The following is a 21,742-nucleotide window of genomic DNA, read 5'->3' as shown; positions in this document are numbered from 1 at the left end:
GCATAATATTCATTAAGTCTGTGATAAATCATTGATTTACTCTACACTAAAGAAGGAATACCCAGAACAAATGCTTAACTTCATGTAAGTTTTACCTTATTGTTCCATTTCATTCTCTCCCTCTAGGTGATGTGATTGTCTATATAAATGACATCTGTGTCCTAGGATATACTCATGCTGAAGTAGTCAAAATTTTCCAATCTGTCCCAATTGGTCAATGTGTCAATCTTGTATTATGCCGTGGGTACCTTTTACCCTTTGACCCTGATGATCCAAACAACAGCATGGTGCCTCCGTTAACATTAGTGGACCGACAACCAGTCCAAGTAAATGGACGAAATAATTATGACACATATGTGGAGTTTGGTTCCCGGACCTCTCGTTCAGCACCAGACATCTCTGACCAGCATTTACATTCCTTTAATCCAATACTCACTGATAGCCAGATGGATGGAACATTATCAGCAGTTCAGGAGGATAGCATCTCTATGGCCTCTTCTGGAGCCACTCAGTGTGAATTCAAGACGATTGCTATTGTGAAAGGAGCGCAGGGCTTTGGCTTTACCATAGCAGATAGTCCCAAAGGACAGCGAGTGAAACAAATCCTAGATATTCAAGGCTGTGGAGGCCTGAATGAAGGTGATCTAATCATAGAGATTAATCAGCAAAATGTGCAGACTCTCAGTCATACCCAAGTAGTGGAGATTTTAAAGGAATGTTCTGTTGGAACTGAAATCAATTTGGTCATCCAGAGGAGTGGTAAGTCAGACTTTTCAAATTTACATTATTGTTAAAGATGGCAATTAAAAAATATCTTGAGGTGTTTTGATCTGGCTGATATTTATTTAATGGCGGTGACTTAAATAAATAACAGTATTATGCAGTCATGATAACTTCAACCTAAAATGAACATATTGGCCCAGATTTTCCATTGAGAATGACAGTGAGGCTATCAACACACTGCTATCTGATTTGCTCGATAACAACTTCCTGACAACACGTGCATGCTGCATGCACACAACACAGTTAAACATGGAAATCTGGAAGCTGTGGTCTGAGTTACCCTGCTGTTCCACAGACTGTGCCATGGCATTAAAATCAATTTAAGGGCATGAAGTTGGTGTACTTAACTACTAAACATGACAGTAAAGGTTAGAGCTAGTATATTCAAGATAAAATAAACTTTTAATGGCATGATCCATCCTAGTTACTGCCAAACAACTGCTCTGTCCCTGAAAATAATTTTTATAACTTTACAAACGTGAGTCTAACTTCTTCAGAATTTAATTAGTGGTGAAGATTTTTAATTTTTTTTACTTTTTCTGTCACTTATCTCTTTCTCTCTCTTATCATTCATTTTGCTTTCTAGATGTGAATTAAATCTAATTTATAATTCTTGGTTTATAGCTCCTGATTTAAAATATGCATGGCTCAGTGAGGATTCTTCAGTCTGATTGATTGAAGAGCCTCGCTGTTGCTTGTCATGCTCATACACACCACAGATCCCCTGTAGAGGGTACCATCCTGGGATCAGACACCGAATGAGAGTGAGTCTATGCCAAAAAACATGCAAAATCTCTGGCCATCTGTCAACATAGAGAACAATGGGCTTTGTCGCTTCACTGCTGATGGCAAAATCCCTTATCTTTTGCTGGTTTAAGTTATTGTACATTTTTCAGAAATGGTGTACAAATTGATTGTCCTACACAATATTGTCATCATTCTGATATCTGGCATGGCAAGGTAGAACTCTTGTGACTGTTCCATTTTAAAAATAATTTCAGTAAGTTATTGTACTAGTATTCTAGCTATTGTAGGTTTGACTGTCAAGAGTATCCATAGTAACATAGTAGAATTGTTGGGATGTGAAAATACCTATCAGGACTTGTGTGGGTTCTAGAACTTCAAAACAATGGGCCCCTCAAATAATCAATTAATTAACCAATAGAAACAAACACGTGATCAGTTAGCATTCCAAACAAATTACACTGGGATGAAAGATAACTTCATTCTGTAAATGCAATATGTATGTTCCAATACACACATTAAATGCTTTAATCCACTTCTCTGGCATCCTTATACATGAATGAAATGTCAATACACTACTGACAAAGCAAACAACTGTATATTTTGCACCTGATTAATGTATATGCTGGAGTTTATTACTGTCTCTCCACACAATTAAAACTGTTGTAAAATGGCTTAACTAAATCATCCTTCAACCTCTAAACTCTTGGGACAGGGTTTTCCCTTCGTCGGGCGGGTGGGCCTGGGAACGGCTGTGAGACGGACTGTCACCTGCGATAAGACTCTGACCGCAATTTCACGCTGGCTGGCCAGCCAGCGTGAAACGGGTGCTAAGAGCTTTAGGGCTGCCAAGGTGGGACACGAGTAGCGCAAGTGCTGAAGTCTGCACATGTGCGGAGGAGCACGCACTGAAAGCTCCCTGAAGACTCAGAGCTGCCTCAGGGAGCTGAAGGATTTTAAATACAAAAGTAAACATTTTACAAATGATATAAATATTTCCCCACATGTGACTCAGTCACATGAAGAGGGACATGTAAAAACTAATGTTAAAATTTTTTTACACACAATGCTGGAAAAACTCAGCAGGTCTGACAGCATCTGTGGAGAGAAAGACAGAGTTAACGTTTCAAGTCCATATGAATCTTCTTCAGAGTAAAAGTGTTTTACTTTTTTTTAGTAACCCTTGGAAACCTCATCCCGCCCATGGATGAGGTTTCATAAAAATGCAAAGGCCGCCTGGCCTATTGGCCTGCCCGCCAACCGAAACGTTTGAGCGGGCAGCAAAAAATGCAAATTAATTAATTGCTTAAGGGCCTTAATAGGTCTCTTAATTGTCAGCGGGCACGCTACCGCCTCTCGTGCACACCCGCCGACTGAAAGATTGCGAGAGTATGCAATGACGCCAGGATGCTCACCCAATGTCATCGTGCACTATTTCACTCCCGTTTTGGTTGTGCGTGTGCTCACCCATGGGATGAAAAATTCTGCCCTTGGGAACACAAATCAAGTTTATGTAACTCACTCTCATAACTTAACCCATGAGCTATGGTATCAGTGTGGTATCATTCACATTCTGCTGAATCTGCATTGCACCCCTCTAAGGTCAATATATTCTTCCTGAGGTACAGCACCCAAATCAGAACACACTACTTTTGAGCTCTTAGGATGAATCTGTACAATTTAAAGATAACTTATTTCGCTAAAAGGCTATAATTTCATCAGCCTTTTTGATTAAATTTTGTACCCGTGCATAGTTTTTAATGATTTGTGTACATGGACACCCAGATCTCTTTGCTCCTTCCCAGTTCCTAGTCTCTCACCTTTAAGAAGTTACTTTCATTTTCTTACTTGGATCCAAAGTGGATGACCTCACACTTCCCTACATTGAACTCTACTCAGTTTTGCCCACTCGCTTAATCTCCCTGCTTCCTGCTCCCATCAACACAATTTAATGTGCCTCATGACTGCTTCAATATCTCAATTTCTTCATTCACAGTGATTCCATGTTATAAGGATTAATTTCACTATTTCATGCATGTTATTTCTAATATAAGAAGTTTATATCTTGCATTTCATACAATGTTTACAGTTTTCAAGGGTGATTTATTTATTTATTTGTTCATGGGATGCAGGCATCACTGGCTAGACCAGCATTTATTGCTCATCTCTAATTGCCCTTGAAATGTGGTAGTGAGCTGCCTTCTTGAACCACTGCAGTCCATATGTTGTGGGAACACTCAGAGTGCTGTTAACAAGGGAATTCCATGATTTTGACCTAGCGACAGTAAAGGAACGACGGTACAGTTCCAAGTCAGGATGATGTGTGGCTTGGAGGGGAACTTGAAGGTGGTGGTGTTCCCATGCATCTGCTGCCCATGTCCTTCTAGGTGGTACAGGTCGCAGGAGCTGTCAAGGAGCCTTGGTGAGTTGTTGCAGTGCATCTTGAAGATGGCACATAATACTGCTACAGTGCATCGATGGTGGAGGAAGTGAATGTTGAAGGTGTTGGATGGGGTGCGAATCAAGGCTGCTTTGTCCTGGATGGTGCCCAGCTTCTTGGATGTTGTTGGAGCTGCACTCATCCAGGCAAGTGGAGAGTATTCCATCACACTCCTGACTTGTGCCTTGTAAATGGTGGACTTGCTTTGGGAAGTCAGGAGGTGAGTTACTCACCACAGAATTCTCAGCTTCTGACCTGCTCTTGTAGCCACAGTATTTATAGTGCCGATCCAGTTCAATTTTTGGTCAATAGTAACCCCCAAGAAGTTGATAGTGGGGTATTCAGCAATTGTACTGCCATTGAATGTCATGGGGAGATGGTTAGATTCCCTCTTTTTGGAGATGGTCACTGCCTGGCACTTGTGTGGCGCAACTGCCATTTATCAGCCCAAGACTGAATATTGTCGTCTTGCTGCATACAGACAAGGACAGCTTCAGTATCTGAGGTTTTGTCAATAGTGATAGACATTGTGCAATCAGCGAACATCCCCACTTCTGAACTTATGATGGAGGAAAGGTCATTGATGACAGAGATGAAGATGGTTGGGCCTAGGACACTACCCTGAGGAACTCCTGCAGCAATGTCCAAGGCTGAGAGGATTGACCTCTAACAACCACAACCGTCTTCCTTTGTGCTATGTATGACTCCAACCAGTGGAGAGTTGTCCCCCTAATTCCCATTGACTCCAGTTTTATTGAGGCTCCTTGATGCTACACTTGGTCAAATGTAGCTTTGATGTCAAAGGCAATCACTCTCATCTCACCTCTTGAGTTCAGCTCATTTGTCCATGTTTGGACAAAGGCTTTAATGAGGTCAAGAGCTGAGTGGCTCTGGTGGAACCCAGACTGAGCATTAGGGAGCAGGTTATTGCTGTGTAAGTGCTGCTGGATAGCACTGTCAACGGCAGCTTCCATCACTTTGCTGATGATCGAGAGTAGACTGATGGGACGGTAATTGGCCGGGTTGGATTTGTTCTTCTTTTTGTGGACAGGACATACCTGGGCAATTTTTCACATTGCTGATAGATGCCAGTGTTTTAGCAGTACTGGAATAGTTTGACTAAGGGTGCGGCAAGTTCTGGAGAACAGGTCTTCAGTACTATTGCAGCATTGTTGTCAGGGTCCATACATTTTGCAGTATCCAGTGCCTTGAGCTGTTTTTTGATATCACATGGAGTAAATCGAATTGGTTGAAGACCAGCATCTGTGATGCTGGAGACCTCAGGGAAAAGCCAAGATGGATCATTCACCAGGCAATTATCCTACCGATACTGCCATAGACAGATGCATCAGTGACAGGTAGATTGGTGAAGAAGAGATCAAGTAAGTTTTCTCCCCCTTGTTGATTCCCTCACCACCTGCCGCAGACCCAGTCTAGCAGCTATGTCCTTTAGGACTCGGCTAGCTCGGTCAGTAGTAGACAGTGAAGTCCCATCACCCGAGTACATTTTGTGCCCTTGCCACCCTCAGTGCTTCTTCCAAGTGGTGTTCAACATGGACGAGTTGGGGGCAGTAGGTGGTAATTAGCAGGTTCCCGTGCCCATTTTTGATCTGATGCCATGAGACTTCAAGAGGTCCAGAGTCAACACTGAGGACTCCCAGGGCAACCCACTCCCGACTATATACCACTTTCCCCTCACATTTAGCGGGTCTGTCCGGCCAATGAGACAGGACATACCCAGGGATGGTGATGGTGGTGTCTGCAGCATTGTCTGTGAGGTATGATTTGGTGAGTCTGACTAGGTCAGGCTGTTGCTTCACTAGTCTGTGAGACAGCTTTCCCAATTTTGGCACAAGCCTCCAAATGTTAGTAAGGAAAACTTTACTGGGTCTACAGGGCTGGGTTTGCCGCTGTCATTCCTGGTGCCTAGGTCAATGTCGGATAGCCTGCCCGGTTTCATTCCTTTTACTCTTCATAGTGGTTTGGTACAACTGTGGCTTGCTAAGCCATTTCAGAGGTCATTTAAGAGTCAACCACATTGTTGTGGGTCTGGAGTCACATGTAGGCCAGACCAGGTAAGGACAGCAGATTTCCTTCCCTGAAGAGCATTAGTGAACCAGATGGATTCATGGTCAACAACTTTTTAATTCCAGTTTTTTTTATATAATTAAATTTAAATTTCACCAGCTGCCATGGTAGGATTTGAACCTATGTCCCCCAGAGTATTCACCCGTGCTTCTAGATTGCTAGTCCAGTGACATTACCTGTATACCGCTGCTTCCCCTGTGAAGACGTCATTTAGCAATTTGAATTTCATGTCCTCAGTAGTTTCAACAATTCCTGTTAACCAGCATCTTGTGTAGCCACACGATAGCCATTTGGAATCCATTTGATCATGGAACTGTGATTAGCTCACCTGAAATTAGCACAAGGAGGAGCAGATTAAACTTTTTTCTGCAAGACTTGAAAAAGGTTGTAAATTTTGGACTTATTTACATTGCAGTTGCAAGTTTAATAAAAGGTCGTAATTTTGGACTTATTTACAATAGTTTCAAATTTAATAAAAGTAACATTATGAGAAAAATAATACTTTTAGATGTGCACCTATCAAATGGATTAAATGTAATACTCTTGTTAATGTTTCTGTAATGAAACTATTAAGTATATAATAAAATCAGCTTTTTGCAAATAATATTTCAATTAAAGACAATTGACTTTTTATGCATTTCACTCCCAGCACTAAAGACAAAGGAAAGTAGTCAAAATTATCTGTTTTAAAAATGATTATAACTTCACAAGTAATTATAACTGGTCCAGTTTACCTGTTCTTTAACAAGTCCACAGTTCAAGACTGTTTCATGTTTGGAACTAATGGATTTAAGTGGCCAAGGATAACAAGTCTAGATGTAAATGTCACTTTGTGTACAGAGTATGTAGTTATTAGGCTGGGTTGGATTTGTGTGTCTTCATGGAAAGCCTAGCATTGCCAATCAGTGGTTTGTACCTTTTGCAAGTACAAACTCACATGGATTGACTGACAGATGGATGGTGGATGGATTCGGGATCTGTCAAGAGTTCAATTTGACAAATACGAGAAGCAAAAAATGTTGTTCTTACCAAGCATGATAAAAGCATAGAATGAATGCTACTTGTCACATTTATATGTTTCCAAGTAGCATTTGGGATGTCAGTCATGCGGTCTGCTTTGTCATGGATGGTGTCAAGCTTCTTGGTGGTGTTGGAGTTGCACTCATCCAGACAAGTGGGGAGTATTCAATCATACTGCTGACTTGTGCCTTGTAGATGGTGGACAGGCTTTGAGGAGTCAAGAGATGAGTTACTAGCCACAGAATTCTCAACCTCTGTCCTGCTCTTGTAGCAGCAGTATTTATATGGCTAGTCCAGTTAAATTTTTGGTCAATGGTAACACCAAGGATGTTGATAGTGGGGGATTCAACGATGGTAATGCCATTGAATGTAAGGGGAAATGGTTAGATTCTTGCTGGAGATGGTCATTGCTTGGCACTTGTGTGATGCAAATGTTACTTGCCACTTATCAGTCCAAGCCTAAATGTTGTCCACATCTAGCTGCATATGGACACGGGATTGCTTCAGTATCTGAGGAATTGTGACTAGTGCTGAACATTGTATAATCATTAGCGAACAAACCCATTCTTGATATTATGATAGAGGGAAGGTCATTGATGAAGTAGCTGAAGATGGACTCCTGTCCTGGGACTGAGATGATTGACCTCCAACAACCACAACCATCTTCCTTTGTGCTAAGTATGACTCCAACCAGTGGAGGGTTTTCCCCTGATTCCTGTTGACTTCAGATTTGCTAGGGCCCTTTGATGCCACACGCAGTGAAATGCGGCCTTGATGTCAAGTCACTTCCATATCACCTCAGCTCTTTTGTCCATGTTTAGACCAAGGCAGTAGTGAGGTCAGGAGCTGAGTGGCCATTGGCAGAACCCAAACTGAGTGTCAGTGAGCAGGTTATTGCTGTATAAGCGCTGCTTGATAGCACTGTCAATGATGCCTTCCATCATTTTGCCAATGATTGAGAGTAGACTGATAGAGCGGTAATTGGCTCGGTTGGAATGGTCATGCTTTTTGTGGACTAGACATACCTGGGCAATCTTCCACATTGCCTGGTAGATGCCAGTGTTGTAGCTGCGCTGGAACAGCTTCATTAGGGGCATGGCTAGTTCTTAAGCACAGTTCTTCACTGCTATTGCTGGAATGTTGTCAGGGCCCCTAGCTGTGAATGTGATAATGGCTTATGAAAGGTTTTCTCTCATGAATATACTGGAAGTTATTTTCTCTCATGAATATTCAGGGATAATCAGGAAAATTAAGAATTTTTGAGTACGGATGACAAAACTTTAATGTACAGTTCAAATTAAATGATTCCCCTTATTATAGGTACTAGAGTGCAAGTTAAAGTTTGTTACATACCTGTTCGTTGTGACTTTGCAGTATCATAATATAGGTCTAAGTCTGAGCCCAGTGGTAGCACTTTTGCTTCTAACTGAGAGGGTCATGAGTTCAAGACCCACTCCAAGTTGAAGACAAGGACATAATCTATGTTGGCACATCAGTGCAGTATTGAGGGAATGCTGCACTGTTTCAGATGAAATATTAAATCAAGGCACCATCTATGCTCTTAAGTGGATATAAAAGATCCCATTGCACTGTTCAAAGAAGAACAAGGAAATTCTCCTTGTGCCCTGGCAAACATTCTTTCCTTAAACAACACCATCAAAACTAAAAATGATCTCTTTGCTGTTTATGAGACTTTGTTTTTTGCAAATTGACTATTGTGTTTTCTAGATTTCAACCGTGAGTACATTTCAAAAGTAGACTGTGAAAGGCACTGCATAATTGCAAGTTCTTTTTCTGTTTTTCTTTAGAACGTGCAATGCCAGAAACATGGTATGTTTATGAGGTGCAATAATACCTCCAAACTTGATCATGCCAATACATCCCTAGCTGGCTTTCAATCCTCTGCCATCTGTAAACTTTAGCTCACCCAAGGGGTTTCCCTTCCCATCGGCTGAAGAGTCGGTAGGGAATCCCTGCTGAAATTGCCTGCCCCACAGCCTCCAACAAGCATTAATTGGCTGAAGGCAGGAATTCTGCCCCTCACTCGGGAGACAGTTCTACCTCAGAGAGCTGATGGCCAATCAGGTTGGCCAGCAGCTCTCTAGTCTCTGCAGTGCCAGAAGCTGCGGTGGATAAGGCTGGGACTGCAAGCAGTCACAGAATCACACAGTGCAGAAGAAGCCCTTCTGCCCATTGAGTCTGCACCGACACGTGAGAAACACCTGACCTACTACCTAATCCCATTTACCAGCACTCGGCCCATAGCCTTGAATGTTATGACGTGCCAGGTACTTTTTAAAGGATGTGAGGCAAACCGCCTCCACCACCCTCCCAGGCAGCACATTCCAGACCATCACCACCCTCTGGGTAAAAAAGTTTTTCCTCACACTCCCCCTAAACATCCTGCCCCTCACCTTGAACTTATGTCCCCTCGTGACTGGCCCTTCAACTAAGGGGAACAGCTGCTCCCTATCCATCCTGTCCATGCCCCTCATAATCTTGTACACCTCGATCAGGTCACGCCTCAGTCTTCTGTGCTCCAACGAAAACAACTCAAGTCTATCCAACCTCTCTTCATAACTTAAATGTTTCATCCCAGGTAACATCCTGGTGAATCTCCTCTGCACCCCCTCCAGTGCAATCACATCCTTCCTATAATGTGGCGACCAGAACTGCACACAGTACTCCAGCTGTGGCCTCACCAAGGCTCTATACAACTCCAACATGAGCTCCCTACTTTTGTAATCTATGCCTTAATTGATAAAGGTAAGTGTCTCATATGCCTTTTTCACCACCCCACTAACATGCAACTCCACCTTCAGAGATCTTTGGACACACACACCTAGGTCCCTTTGTTCCTCAGAACTTCCTAGTGTCATGCTGTTCATTGAATACTTCCTTGTCAAATTACTGCTTCCAAAGTGTATCACCTCACATTTTTCAGGGTTAAATTCCAACTGCCACTTATCTGCCCATTTGTCCCATCTATATCTTCCTGTAGCCCAAGACACTCAACATCACTGTCAACCACCTGGCCAATCTTTGTGTCATCCGCAAACTTACTAATCCTACCCCACACAGAGTCATCTATGTCATTTATATAAATGATGAATAATAGGGAACCCAGCACAGATCCCTGTGGTACGCCACTGGACACTGGCTTCCAGTCACTAAAGCATCCTTCTGTCATCACCCTCTGCCTCCTACAACTAAGCCAATTTTGAATCCACCTTATCAAATTACCCTGTATCCCATGTGCCTTTGCCTTCTTTATAAGTCTCCCATGTGGGACCTTGTCAAAGGCTTTGCTGAAATCCATATAAACTACATCAACTGCACTACCCCCATCTACACAACTGGTCACCTCCTCAAAAAATTCTATCAAATTTGTTAGGCATGATCTCCCTCTGACAAAGCCATGCTGACTATCCCTGATCAAATCTTGCCTCTCCAAGTGGAGATAGATTCTCTCCTTCAGAATTTTCTCCAACAGTTTCCCTACCACTGACGTGAGACTCACTGGTCTGTAGTTCCCTGGCTTATCTCTACAACCCTTCTTAAATAGCAGAACCTCATTAGCTGTTCTCCAGTCCTCTGGCACCTCCCCCGTGGCCAGAGAGGAATTAAAAATTTGGGTCAGAGCCCCTGCGATCTCCTCCCTTGCCTCCCTCAGCAGTCCGAGACATAAATCATCCGGACCTGGAGATTTGTCCACTTTTAAGTCTGCCAACACCTCCAATACCTTGTCACTCCCTATATCAATTTGCTCAAGAACCTCGCAGTCTCTCTTCCTGAGTTTGTTACTTTCATCCTCATCTTTTGGGTGAAGATGGATGTGAAGTACTCATTCAACTAGTCCCCAGAGCCTAAGTCCCAGGTGTCCAGGAGCAGGTACATTTTGGGGATCTTAGGGCAGAGAGGCTGTGTGAGGCCTGGGGCATGGACAGAGGGGGATTGGAGTCAGTGGACAGGCTGGGGGTGGGGAGGGAGGGCCTGCGGTGACTAGATCTAATGGGGGTGGGGGGGGCTGTGTGGCGCCTGATGTTAAAAGGGGGCTGCTGATGGAACTGCAGCCCCCTTCCCACCTAAGGCCTGAACCTGGTTTATTTCCCCCTGCACCTGAAAATTGAGGCTGGTTGGGAAACAGCCCTTAGGTGGTCAATAATTGGCCACTTAAGGGCCTTAATTGGGGCGCAGGCAGGCAAGCCGGCTTAGACCTCGCCTGTCTCAGCATAAACTTGCAGAGAGGCCAGGGCGGCTGGAACTCAGCAGGAAGCCCATCCGAGAAATTTTGTGTTCATCACCCCCCCCCTCCCCCTCCCCCTCCCACCCACAAACCCACCAGCTGAGGAAACATAAAATTCTGCCCAGTGTTTATTTGTGCCAGAACACTAGGGGAGCACAAATGCAGTGTCAGAATGTCAACTGCTGCATTAAAACAAAGAAGATTTAGGCTTTAGGGTGAAAGGGGAAAGGTTTAGGGGGAGCTTCTTCACTCGGAGAGTGGTGAGAGTGTGGAACGAGCTACCATCTGACGTGGTAAATGCAGGCTCACTCTTAAGTTTTAAGAATAAATTAGATACATGGATGGGAGAGGTCTGGAGGGTTATGGACTAGGTGCAGGTCAATGGGACTAGCGGAATAATATTTCGGCACAGACTAGAAGGGCCGAATGGCCTGTTTTCTGTGCTGTAGTGTTCTATGGTTCTATCTATGGTTCTAAGTTGGCTTGACACAGACTTTCAATACAATGCAGCCCTTAACCAATTGCAAGTTCTTGTATCCAAATTACCTATCATTTATCAGATCCCTCTTTGAAATATGCTTCTGACGATTCAGTGAATGAAGAAATATAATCAGGAAATTTCAGTAACTGAGATTCCCAACTTCCAATGAACTCAGATTATGGAGAATTGATTGTAATATTTTTGTTAAAAAGCAATAAAAATGTTTTTTGAATAAAATACTTAAGAAATTTATTATCTTGTGCAGAATTCAAAAATGTCCCTGGTATTAAGAGTCTGACTATTATCCAACTGAACTACTTTGACTGTGAGGGTTCCCTGCACAAAGTCTTAACAGTTTGGGGTAAAAGTAGCATTTAAGAAACTCATCTATTTTGTTTATTTTTGTGGTCTGATTTATCGTGGATTGTGCTAAGAAAATCGGTGTTGTGTGTGGGGTGTTTGATCCCTCTGCAGATGCCACTCTGATGTCAAAAAATTCCATCCTGCCACCGATGCCGATGTGATCCCACATTCTGAAACACCCTCCCGAGTCCACTCTACCTCTACGTTTTCTCCTTAAAATCCACCTCTTCAACCAAGTTGAAAGTCTGGAATTAAATGAAACCATTGTTGATTGTTGTAAAAGCCCATCTGGTTCACTAATGCCCTTTAGGGAAGGAAATCTGCCATCCTTACCTGGTCTGGCCTACAGCAATGTGGTTGACTCATAAATGCCCTTTGAACTAGGGTAACTAGGGATGGGTAATAAATGCTGGCCTGGTAGCCACACCCACATCCCATGAACGAATAAAAAAATAGGAATGCAGTGAGAGATTTTAGTTTTTTTGAACACTGGGGGCTGCACTTTCCGGTCGGGGGGGCGGAGCCTGCTCGCCGACTTGTAAAATGACACGTCATTTAGATTTTCAGTTCGGCAACTTAAGGCCTTTGAAAAACTAATTAAGCCAATTAATGGACCTGTCCGTCCAACCTTAAGATTGGCGGGCAGGCCGGGAGCCCAGGCAAGCTTCTGAAAAAACATGAAACCTCATCCACAGGTGGGATGAGGTTTCATGAGGGATTTTAAAATTTCAGAATATTTTAAAATAAAAGTTATGGACATGTCCCAACTCATGTGACAGTGTCACATGAGGGGACATGTCGGTAAAATTCTTTCTATTTTTTAAACTGCTTTTCACATTTGAGCCGATCTCCCTGAGGCAGCACTTTGCCTCAGGGAGATCTGTGTGCTCTTTCGCACGCATGCGCGAAAGAGCGCACTCCCGGCTCAGGGAATTCACCCCCACCTGCACAGGGAGCGCACAGCGCTTCCGAGCGGATGTCACGCTGGGCAGGCCTTAATTGGCCCGCCCACATAAAATGGCAGCGCGCCCCCAACTGGGGATGCCGATCAGGAACCTGCCCACCCATGCCTGCTCCCGCAGGGGGGAAAATGTTGCCCTAGGTTTCTGTGCTTTAGAAGCCTCAGGGAAACAGGGTCCTGTGGCTCAGTAGCAGTTGGGAAAGTGAAAACTGGATTTAACAGAATTGGCAGGGGTGAGCTTGTGATTTTACTCACTGGGAGAATCCTATTGTCTGGCAGGACAGTGATAGGATCCGTCTAGCAATACTGAGGAGGGCAAGATAAAAAGAGTAAATATAAAGCTTTTAATTTCCAGAGTGTCAGCCTGTGAGTTGAAGGCAGGACAGGGCTTACAGTAGAATTCACAGCAAACAGTCTATTTTACTGCAAACAAAGTCAGTTTGAAAGTTATTTTCTCAGCAAATGGAGTCTGCTTAAACAGCACACTACAGCAAACATTCTGTAGTGTCTATTTAGAAAGAGTATCTGAACTACAGTAAATAGATCTCATGACTGAAGCTACAGCAACATCTCCCAATAAAAGCAGAGTGATTTGACTTCTCCAGCAAAATGCAGTGAGTAAAGGATATTTATATATACATTATATGCATAAAATCAATCCCCATCATTTAATTACAGCAATGCAGTTTCCAGGTGTGATTAACAGGGGAATTACCCAATCGTCTTCATTCCTTCCAGGAATAACAATGTCACTATATGCAGCTGTTATTTCCCATGTCACTTTTTGTTCTGTGGATTTTTGATGCTTTAAAGGTGTGATACCTCTAAGCCACACTCTTAGCACTGATGCCGTTGAAAATTTGACCTGACAAAACATTTGCCGGATCCAAGTCATTGTACTGATAAAGCACAAGTCCAAGTAGTAGCATATTTAAAACAAAAATAAAAATACCTGGAAAAACTCAGCAGGTCTGGCAGCATCTGCGGATTTTTATTTTTGTTTTGGATTTCCAGCATCCGCAGTTTTTTGCTTTTATTATAGTAGCATATTTACCCAAGTTCTTTAGTCCAGGTTAAGCCATATAGAACAGATTGACTGATGTTAATTCACCTGGTTAGGAACTATTGCAAATTCGAATTGTGCAAATTGATAATTAGATTAAGGTTTGGGAAACATACAAGAACAACTTGCATTCATATGGCTCCTTTAATATACCAAATCTTCCCAAGGAGTTTCACAGGTATGTAATAGACAAAAATTGACACTTGCCAAAGAAGGAGATATTAGGACAAGTGACCAAAAACTTGCTTGAAGGGGTAGGCTTTGAGTACCATATTAAAGAAGTGAAAGGTGGAGAAGCAGATGGATTAGAGCCTTAACAGCTAAAGGCATGGATGTCAATGTGTGGGCAAAGGAAGTTGAAAATGCACAGGAGGTCAGAATTAGAGGAATGCTGAGGGTTACAGAGATAGGGAGGGGTGAGGCCATGAAGGGCTTGGCCACAAGGATGAGAACTCAGCAAGCACAGGTGTGGTGAGTTAGAAATTTTGTATAGGTTCAAGTCTATGAATGGTCAAAGATGGAATCCAAACACACACACTTGAACTCTGATCCAACACAATTGTTAGATTACGGAAGGAGATAGTTTTCCATGACACACAGGATGACTGAGAGTGGGCATGTTTGCAGGTGGTTCAACAATTAATTATTCTAAATTCTGTTTCAGCTGGCAGTTTATGGTAACTTATTCCATCAAATTATTGTCAGTTATTTTTCTCAGATAAAAGCAGTGCTGCCAGTAGTTTGTTGCTTTCCTTAAGTGACTAATGTGACAAGATTTCCATAACAATCGCAGCTTTTGCACAAAAATAGATCAGCTTCGTCTAAATATATATCTACATATGCATATATAGAGAATTTTAAATAATTTTGCCTCTGGAGAATTTAAAATTGCTTTCATTTATATGGCTGTTAAAAATTCTAATAAGTCTTGACAGCTTTGTAAGGATAATTGCATGTCATTCCCCATAATTACATTTCCTCATTAGTTCAACAGAATATCTATTTTCCTATTCAGCCTTTATGTTCAATCAGCTTCCAAAGACATTCTATTACTGCAGCATTAAAAATGTTCACTCTCTGCAGCTGTTGGTGTGTCAACTTTGAATTAAAATGCTGCAGCTTCAGTTTTGAAGCATACAGTACACTGAATTCTTTTTAATTATAGTTTTCAGATTTGACTAATTTTCTGATGAGAGCTCTTCCACTTCCATTAACATTCCCCTTGCCAATCTCATCAATGTGCATTTTTCCACATTAAATGATTTCTGCTATTTGTCTGTCCAATCCCTTGACAGCTTGGTATCACCAGAAAGCTTCGCACCTTTGTTACCATCTCCACTTCAAACTAATTTCTGTACATTGCGAACATTAACAGTATTCCCCTATTTGTCTATTTCTAATTCCACATGCATTCAGTCCTATATATAATACCCTTGCTTTGTTTCAGGCAATTTTTAAACACTTCAGAGGCATTTCCTTCCTTAATCCCTTGACTTCCAACTTTGAGGACCCGTCTTTTATGTAGTATTCTGTCAAAGACACCGTCAAAATCTAAATTATATAATAAAAATACAGGTACCGGACCCCGTATCTGGGAAGCCCAAGACTGGACGTGTGCTGACTTTTGGATTTTCCAGATTTTGGGTCCGTGTTGGGGGAAGTGGGGGGAATTAGATAGTAATTAATTAAAATTTAAACCTGGGTCGATTTCCCTACCCCAGGGAACGGATGAGGGATGGACCAGGCCAGCTTCCCTGCTGTTAATCCCGACATGGAGCAAATAAGGCTGGACCCAAAAAGCAGGGGATCAGTGCACCGCAACCCTAATGTAACAGACAGCAATGCCTGATGGGAATTGTAGTTTCCAGAGCGGGACCCGGTTTTCGGATCATTCTGGATTTTGGGGCACCAGATAAGGGACCCGGTACCTGTACTAGAAATACAAAGTGGGTCTGTCAGCATCTATAAAGAAAAAATATTCAATCAAGTTAACTAAGCGTGATTCGCCCTTAACAAATCCATGCTGGCTGTCTTTTATCCACATTTATCCAGTGACTGTTAATTTTGTCCCAGATTATTGTTTCTAAAAGCTTACCCACCGCTGAGGTTAAACTGGCTGGCCTGTAGTTGCTGAGTTTATCCTTACACCCGTTTTTTGAACAATGATGTAACATTTGCAATTTTCCAGTTCTCTGGCACCACACCTGTATCTGAGGGGGAGTGGAAGGTTATGGCCAGTACCTCTGCAATTTCCACCTTTTGTTACAATTATAAGGCTTATAAGATTGTTATGTTTTAGGACTCTGTCTTTAATTTAAGGTAAAATGAAGGAAGTCATGTGATCTGTTCTGAAATCTGCCTGACAATAGGCCTGGGTGATGGGGCTTTTAAAGATTAAAGCAAGACCCAGATTGTTTTACTGGAAAAGTGTAAGATCTTCACTCTAGGAGATAAATGCAGCAGCATTCTGTGTTTACATTGATCAGACCAGCACCTCATCTTCTGATTAGGCACTTTACAGCCTTCCGGACTTAACATTGAGTTCAACAACTTCAGACAATGAACCCTCTCCTCCATCCTCACCCCCTTTTTAATCCCCTTTCTCAGTATTCATTTTTATTTTTTATCCACTTATTTTTATTTTTATTTATTTTCATTTTTATTCATTTTTTTATCCCCACCTTGTATCTTATTTTCAATCTCCCCCCCGCCCCCCCCCCCTTCACTTGTTCATGTTGTTCTTTCCAGAGTGCTTACCCTTGTCCGGCTATTATCACATTCTACTTTCTGACCTTAATGCCACCATCAGCACCTCCTCTAGCCAGTACCACTATCATTAACACCCCTTTGTCCTTTTGTCCATGACATCTCTGGCAATCTCTCCCTTGCCTCCAGCTATCACTGGCCTTCTATCCAGCTTCACCTACTCCAACCCCCTTAAACAATATAAATTTAATCACATCTTTACTTCTCTTTAGCTCTGAATAAGAGTCATATGGACTCGAAACATTAACTGTTCTTTCTCTCTCCACAGATGCTGTTAGACCTACTGAGCTTTTCCAGCATTTTCTGTTTTTGTTTCTGATTTCCAGCATCCACAGCATTTTGCTTTTATCTTCCTAATGGTGTTCTGAATATAGTGATTTCTTGAGATCCCTCTGCCAAATGAACCGACCAATATCTATGTTTGGCATCCAACTTGGAGAAGAACTTTGCTTCTGTGAATTTGGGATTCAACTATTCGAATGTTGAAATCTTGAATGAGCACTTCTTTAGAGCAAGATTTAGACATCTTGGGTCCAAGCAGATTTGGATCATGTCACCATTTTTCAGAACACACGTGATAGAACTGCACCGTCGGTGCGCTGGTGCACACGATGAATAATGCTGTTACACTCCTTGATGTCGAATTCATTCTTAAGCTTCTCCTACTTGTGCACACTGTACTTTCCTGGAGGGTCGATCAATGGAATTGCACTTTCCCTGAGGTGTAGTGTAGCATTACCTCTGAAGTTTCCGATAGCTTTGAATCTGTCTGGGTATATCTGCTGTATGTCATGAATTGACTCAATACATTTTATTCTTGGTCTCTTCTGCTGCACTAGGTGTATTGGTGATCACGTGCATGATCGCAGTATTGAGTTCCATACATGCCGATAATCCTACTATTGGTAAATACTTGTGGTTTCCAGGCAGACTTGTCATAGCTGCATTTAAATGTGAATGTACCTTTTTTTATTCATTCATGGGATGAGGGCATCGCTGGCTAGGCCAGCATTTATTGCCGATCCCTAATTACTCTTGAGAAGGTGGTGGCAAGCTGCCTTCTTCCATGTGGTGTAGGTTCTGGGCACGGAGCCACATGTAGACCAGACCAGGTAGGGACAGCAGATTTCCTTCCCTAAAGGGAATTAGTGAACCAGATAAGTTTTTACAACAATCAACAATGGTTTCATGGTCATTAGACTTTTAATTCCAGATTTTTATTGAATTAAAATTCCATCATCTGCCATTTTGGGATTTGAACCTGGGTCCCCAGTGCATTACCCTGGGTCCCTGGATTACTAGTCCAGTGACAATACCACTGCCCACTCTGCCACCACCTCCCTTTGCATAAGCGGATGACCTATTAAACCCCGTTAGTTTGGCCATCGTAGGTTGTATCATTGACTTCCAACGAACCAGATACATATCCTTCAAGATTCTGATTGGTAAGATTTTTGTACTCGCTCCTGTGTCGACTTTGGCTGTGAGCATGTGTTTGCTGTTTTTTCTTTGAGCACATGATGCTGATAGTAGCAAAACCCTTTAACTGTTTGATCCATCCACACATTGTGACACATTCACATTGTGGAAAGCCTGTTTGCTTTCCAGTTGAAGATTTTTCCACTCTGAATCTTCACCCTGGTCTGTTTTGCTGCTAACCTCGTATATGGGCTTGAGCTTAAGTGGGTCTCTGGTGCACTTCCGGTTGTTGCTGCCAGTATGCTGCACATGCTTTTTGTTTGGTTGTATCTTACTGTAATCTTTGGTTGCACTTCCAGAACCAGATTTCCTACATAGGTGAGCCCAATGTCCTTTGGCACCGCATATCTTCCAAAGATCTTGGAATGCAGGACAGCTTCGTGGTGAGTGCAATAAACTGCACATTGCACGTGGCTTTCTTTCTTCTTGTGTCCTGGCTACTGCGCCAGTACTGGTAGCTGCACCTAATACTTGCAGGTGTTGTTGTCCAGCCATGATGGCTTCATGTTTTCTGCCATCTTTTAGCAGTTTGTCAACATTGTGACCTCTCTTTTTCTCCAAAAGATCAGCATCAAAGCTATAACCAGCTCCACAATCCATTCAGACAGCGCAGCTTCCAAAAATAACACAGTTCTTGTTCTTATCACGGCACCTGCTGATGAACTGATCAACTGATTCTTGTGGCTGCCGTCTCTGGGACACGAGCTCCAAACAATGAATTCTGAAGTTCACTTTTACATAAAGCTGATCCTCTAGCATGTCCCATAGCTTAACAGGCTCCTTCTGATCCTCCTCACACAGGCCTGAAGCGTCGACTGTATGCAGCCCCTCATTTCCAATGGCTATCTTTATTTTCACCACTTGTTTATCCAGTTCTGTGATGGATAAATCTAAAAAGCATAGCTCCATCCTTTGTCAGAAAAGCCTAAATTTGGATAGTACATCTGTGGCCTTCAAACTCATGCTGCGGAATTTGGTGGTCATCTTCCTGATGTGTAGGGGATTTGTAACCTCTCTACTCAATGGAGCGATTCACTAGCGCAGCTACTGGGTTTTTTCTCTTCCCTTTTGTTCTGCAGCTGAAGTTCAGGTTTCTTCCGTTTCGATTGCTTTTGTCTTTTGTGTGGGAATGGCACCGGAGGATGTTGCAAAGGACCTGCAGCTTTTCCTGCCCAGTTCAAAACCTATTGCACAGCACGACTCTGAACCGACTTGCTGCTCCCATTAACCATGATACGGTTAGTCCACAAATCGCGTATTCAATGTTCTGCAAAGCACTGTCTGTAGAGGGACTCTTCCTCCCGGGGTTTCGATGTACATACAGCCTCTGTATTGTGCCAGACCTTGTCTGTGGCTCATCCTGAGATCTTCAAATTCACATCGCTGCCATCATGTTGCGTTTCTATGGTTGCTTTATATAAACTTACCAGTCTCACACACAACTGGTAAACTAGACATAGGCTCGGTTTATTTGAATATTCAGTACAAGATGGCTCAGCAGATAGATCTACTTTATGAATTCAGCAGCTACTACTCACGAGGACAGCACAGCTGCAATTCCCACTGCACACTACATACACACTACTAGCTGCTGGTTACATGCTGCTCTACATCCTGGCTACTTGTCCTTTTGCATATTCCCTTAAAGTGATATCATAACACCAATGAGTGAATTGGGCCATTTCCCCAAGACATGTATGAGACAGATGCGAGCATGTGCTTCAGAATTAATTAAGTTGATGAATATGCTGAGGACATTATTAATGAATGAACAGAAATAAAAATGACACTGGAGTTATTTTCACCTTCGCTACCTGGGCAGTACTCTAGCTTAGCGAATCATCTATTTGTTTCTTCAGTTGTTCAACTGTTTCGGTGATCACAGTTGCTTTGACTGGGTATGGGGCTATGATTAACAAATCTTTGAGGTTTAAGCAAGACTATTGGCGGAGCAGCCCAAATATTTTAGGAAATTTGGCACAATGTCAGCATAACTCTAATATGCCATCATTTCCTGGGATTTTTACAATGCAAAATGAATCTAATGGTGCAGAACTCAAAGAAATTCTAGGTTGATTATATATATTTTTATTGCAGTTATTTGTAACACTTAGCTCTGTCAAGCAGCAAAATTTTTGCTAACAGCTGAGAACCTTAACATTAAAATCTAAACAAAGCTGCATTCATTATAGTAAGCCGCTTCAATCTCAGAGTGTTTCTTTTTTCTTCTTTGATCTTTTACAGGCTTTTTCTCACCCTGGAAGAGTTCAAAACAAGTAAGTGCTGCCTTTGGTTCCAGCAAATGTACTGATGCTGCTTTTAAATCGATCAAGTTTTTATTGTTGAATAAAGGAGAAAGTTGCTAGTATTCGTTAGAATGTACTTTTCCAGAAAGAAAATAATGTGTTCTTTTGAATGTTCAGTAATTCTATTTACAATAAACCTTGTTCTCATTCATGCAATGAATTTTACGAAATCTTAACAGTGCAGATCCTGTGTTATGTATTTGCTAATTTTCCATAGACACCATGGGGCAGAATTTTACGGCCCCGTTTCGGCGGGGACGGGACCGCAAAATGTGGCAGGCCGTTATAAATCCCATTGACGACAGCGGGAACATAAAATCCCGCTGTCGTAAAATTCTGCCCCATATGTGCACAGAAAAATTGCTTTTACTGGTGCATTTTATTTATAGAATGACATGGGACCTAGTGCTTTAGTTTCACTGTCTATAAAGAACTCATGTAGCATTAGCTTCAAATGCAATTCATTCAGGAAATATATGTTTGAAGCGTTTTCTGAAGATTTGACTCCATCCTAAACACCCTTATTAAAATATTTACCAATTTTTTTAATGATAAGTCATCTAGTTGAATGGCAGAGCAGGCTCAAGGGGCCTATTTCCTATTTACTAATGATAAAGAAATTAATGATTGTTTCAAATAGATTTTAGATCCAATTGTGTAGTGCTTGCTGGTGCCAAGAGTCTGCCTGCAGCCCATTCAAATCTGAAAATTATGCCATTGCCACAATTTTATAATACTGAGTGTACAGTTAAGGATGCAAAGTGCTTGTTAAAATTACATGGGAGGCAGAAAGGTTTGTTGCATTATTTCTACCTCAGTAACATTAGTAATTTTGTTTGATGCACATGAGTATACAAAGTAAAATAAAATGTAATTATGAAAGAAAGGTAGAAATATATGGTAAATGCTGGAAATGAAGAACAGGTTGATTAGTAAAAGAGGGTATTCTTGATTTTGAACACCTTTATCAAATCTCCCCTTAATCTCCTCTGCTCTAAGGAG

General features: G+C 42.1%; 1 protein-coding gene across 13 annotated transcripts in view; it reads left to right on the top strand.

Moving 5' to 3' along the window:
- magi2a (membrane associated guanylate kinase, WW and PDZ domain containing 2a) overlaps positions 1 to 21,742 on the top strand; it is a 959,248-nt gene that overhangs the window by 814,457 nt on the left and 123,049 nt on the right. For all 13 annotated transcript variants that reach the window (XM_078553297.1, XM_078553298.1, XM_078553288.1 and 10 more), the window contains 2 exons: positions 127 to 759; positions 20,679 to 20,710. In XM_078553297.1, coding sequence (XP_078409423.1) covers positions 127 to 759; positions 20,679 to 20,710 — 665 coding nt within the window. The remainder of the gene's footprint in view (positions 1 to 126; positions 760 to 20,678; positions 20,711 to 21,742) is intronic.

This window comes from Cetorhinus maximus, chromosome 12, assembly GCF_964194155.1.
Source record: "Cetorhinus maximus chromosome 12, sCetMax3.hap1.1, whole genome shotgun sequence".
In the NCBI taxonomy this organism is placed as follows: Eukaryota; Metazoa; Chordata; class Chondrichthyes; order Lamniformes; family Cetorhinidae; genus Cetorhinus; species Cetorhinus maximus.
The sequence above is the reverse complement of the archived record's forward strand: the minus strand, read 5'-3'. Positions and strand labels throughout refer to the sequence as shown.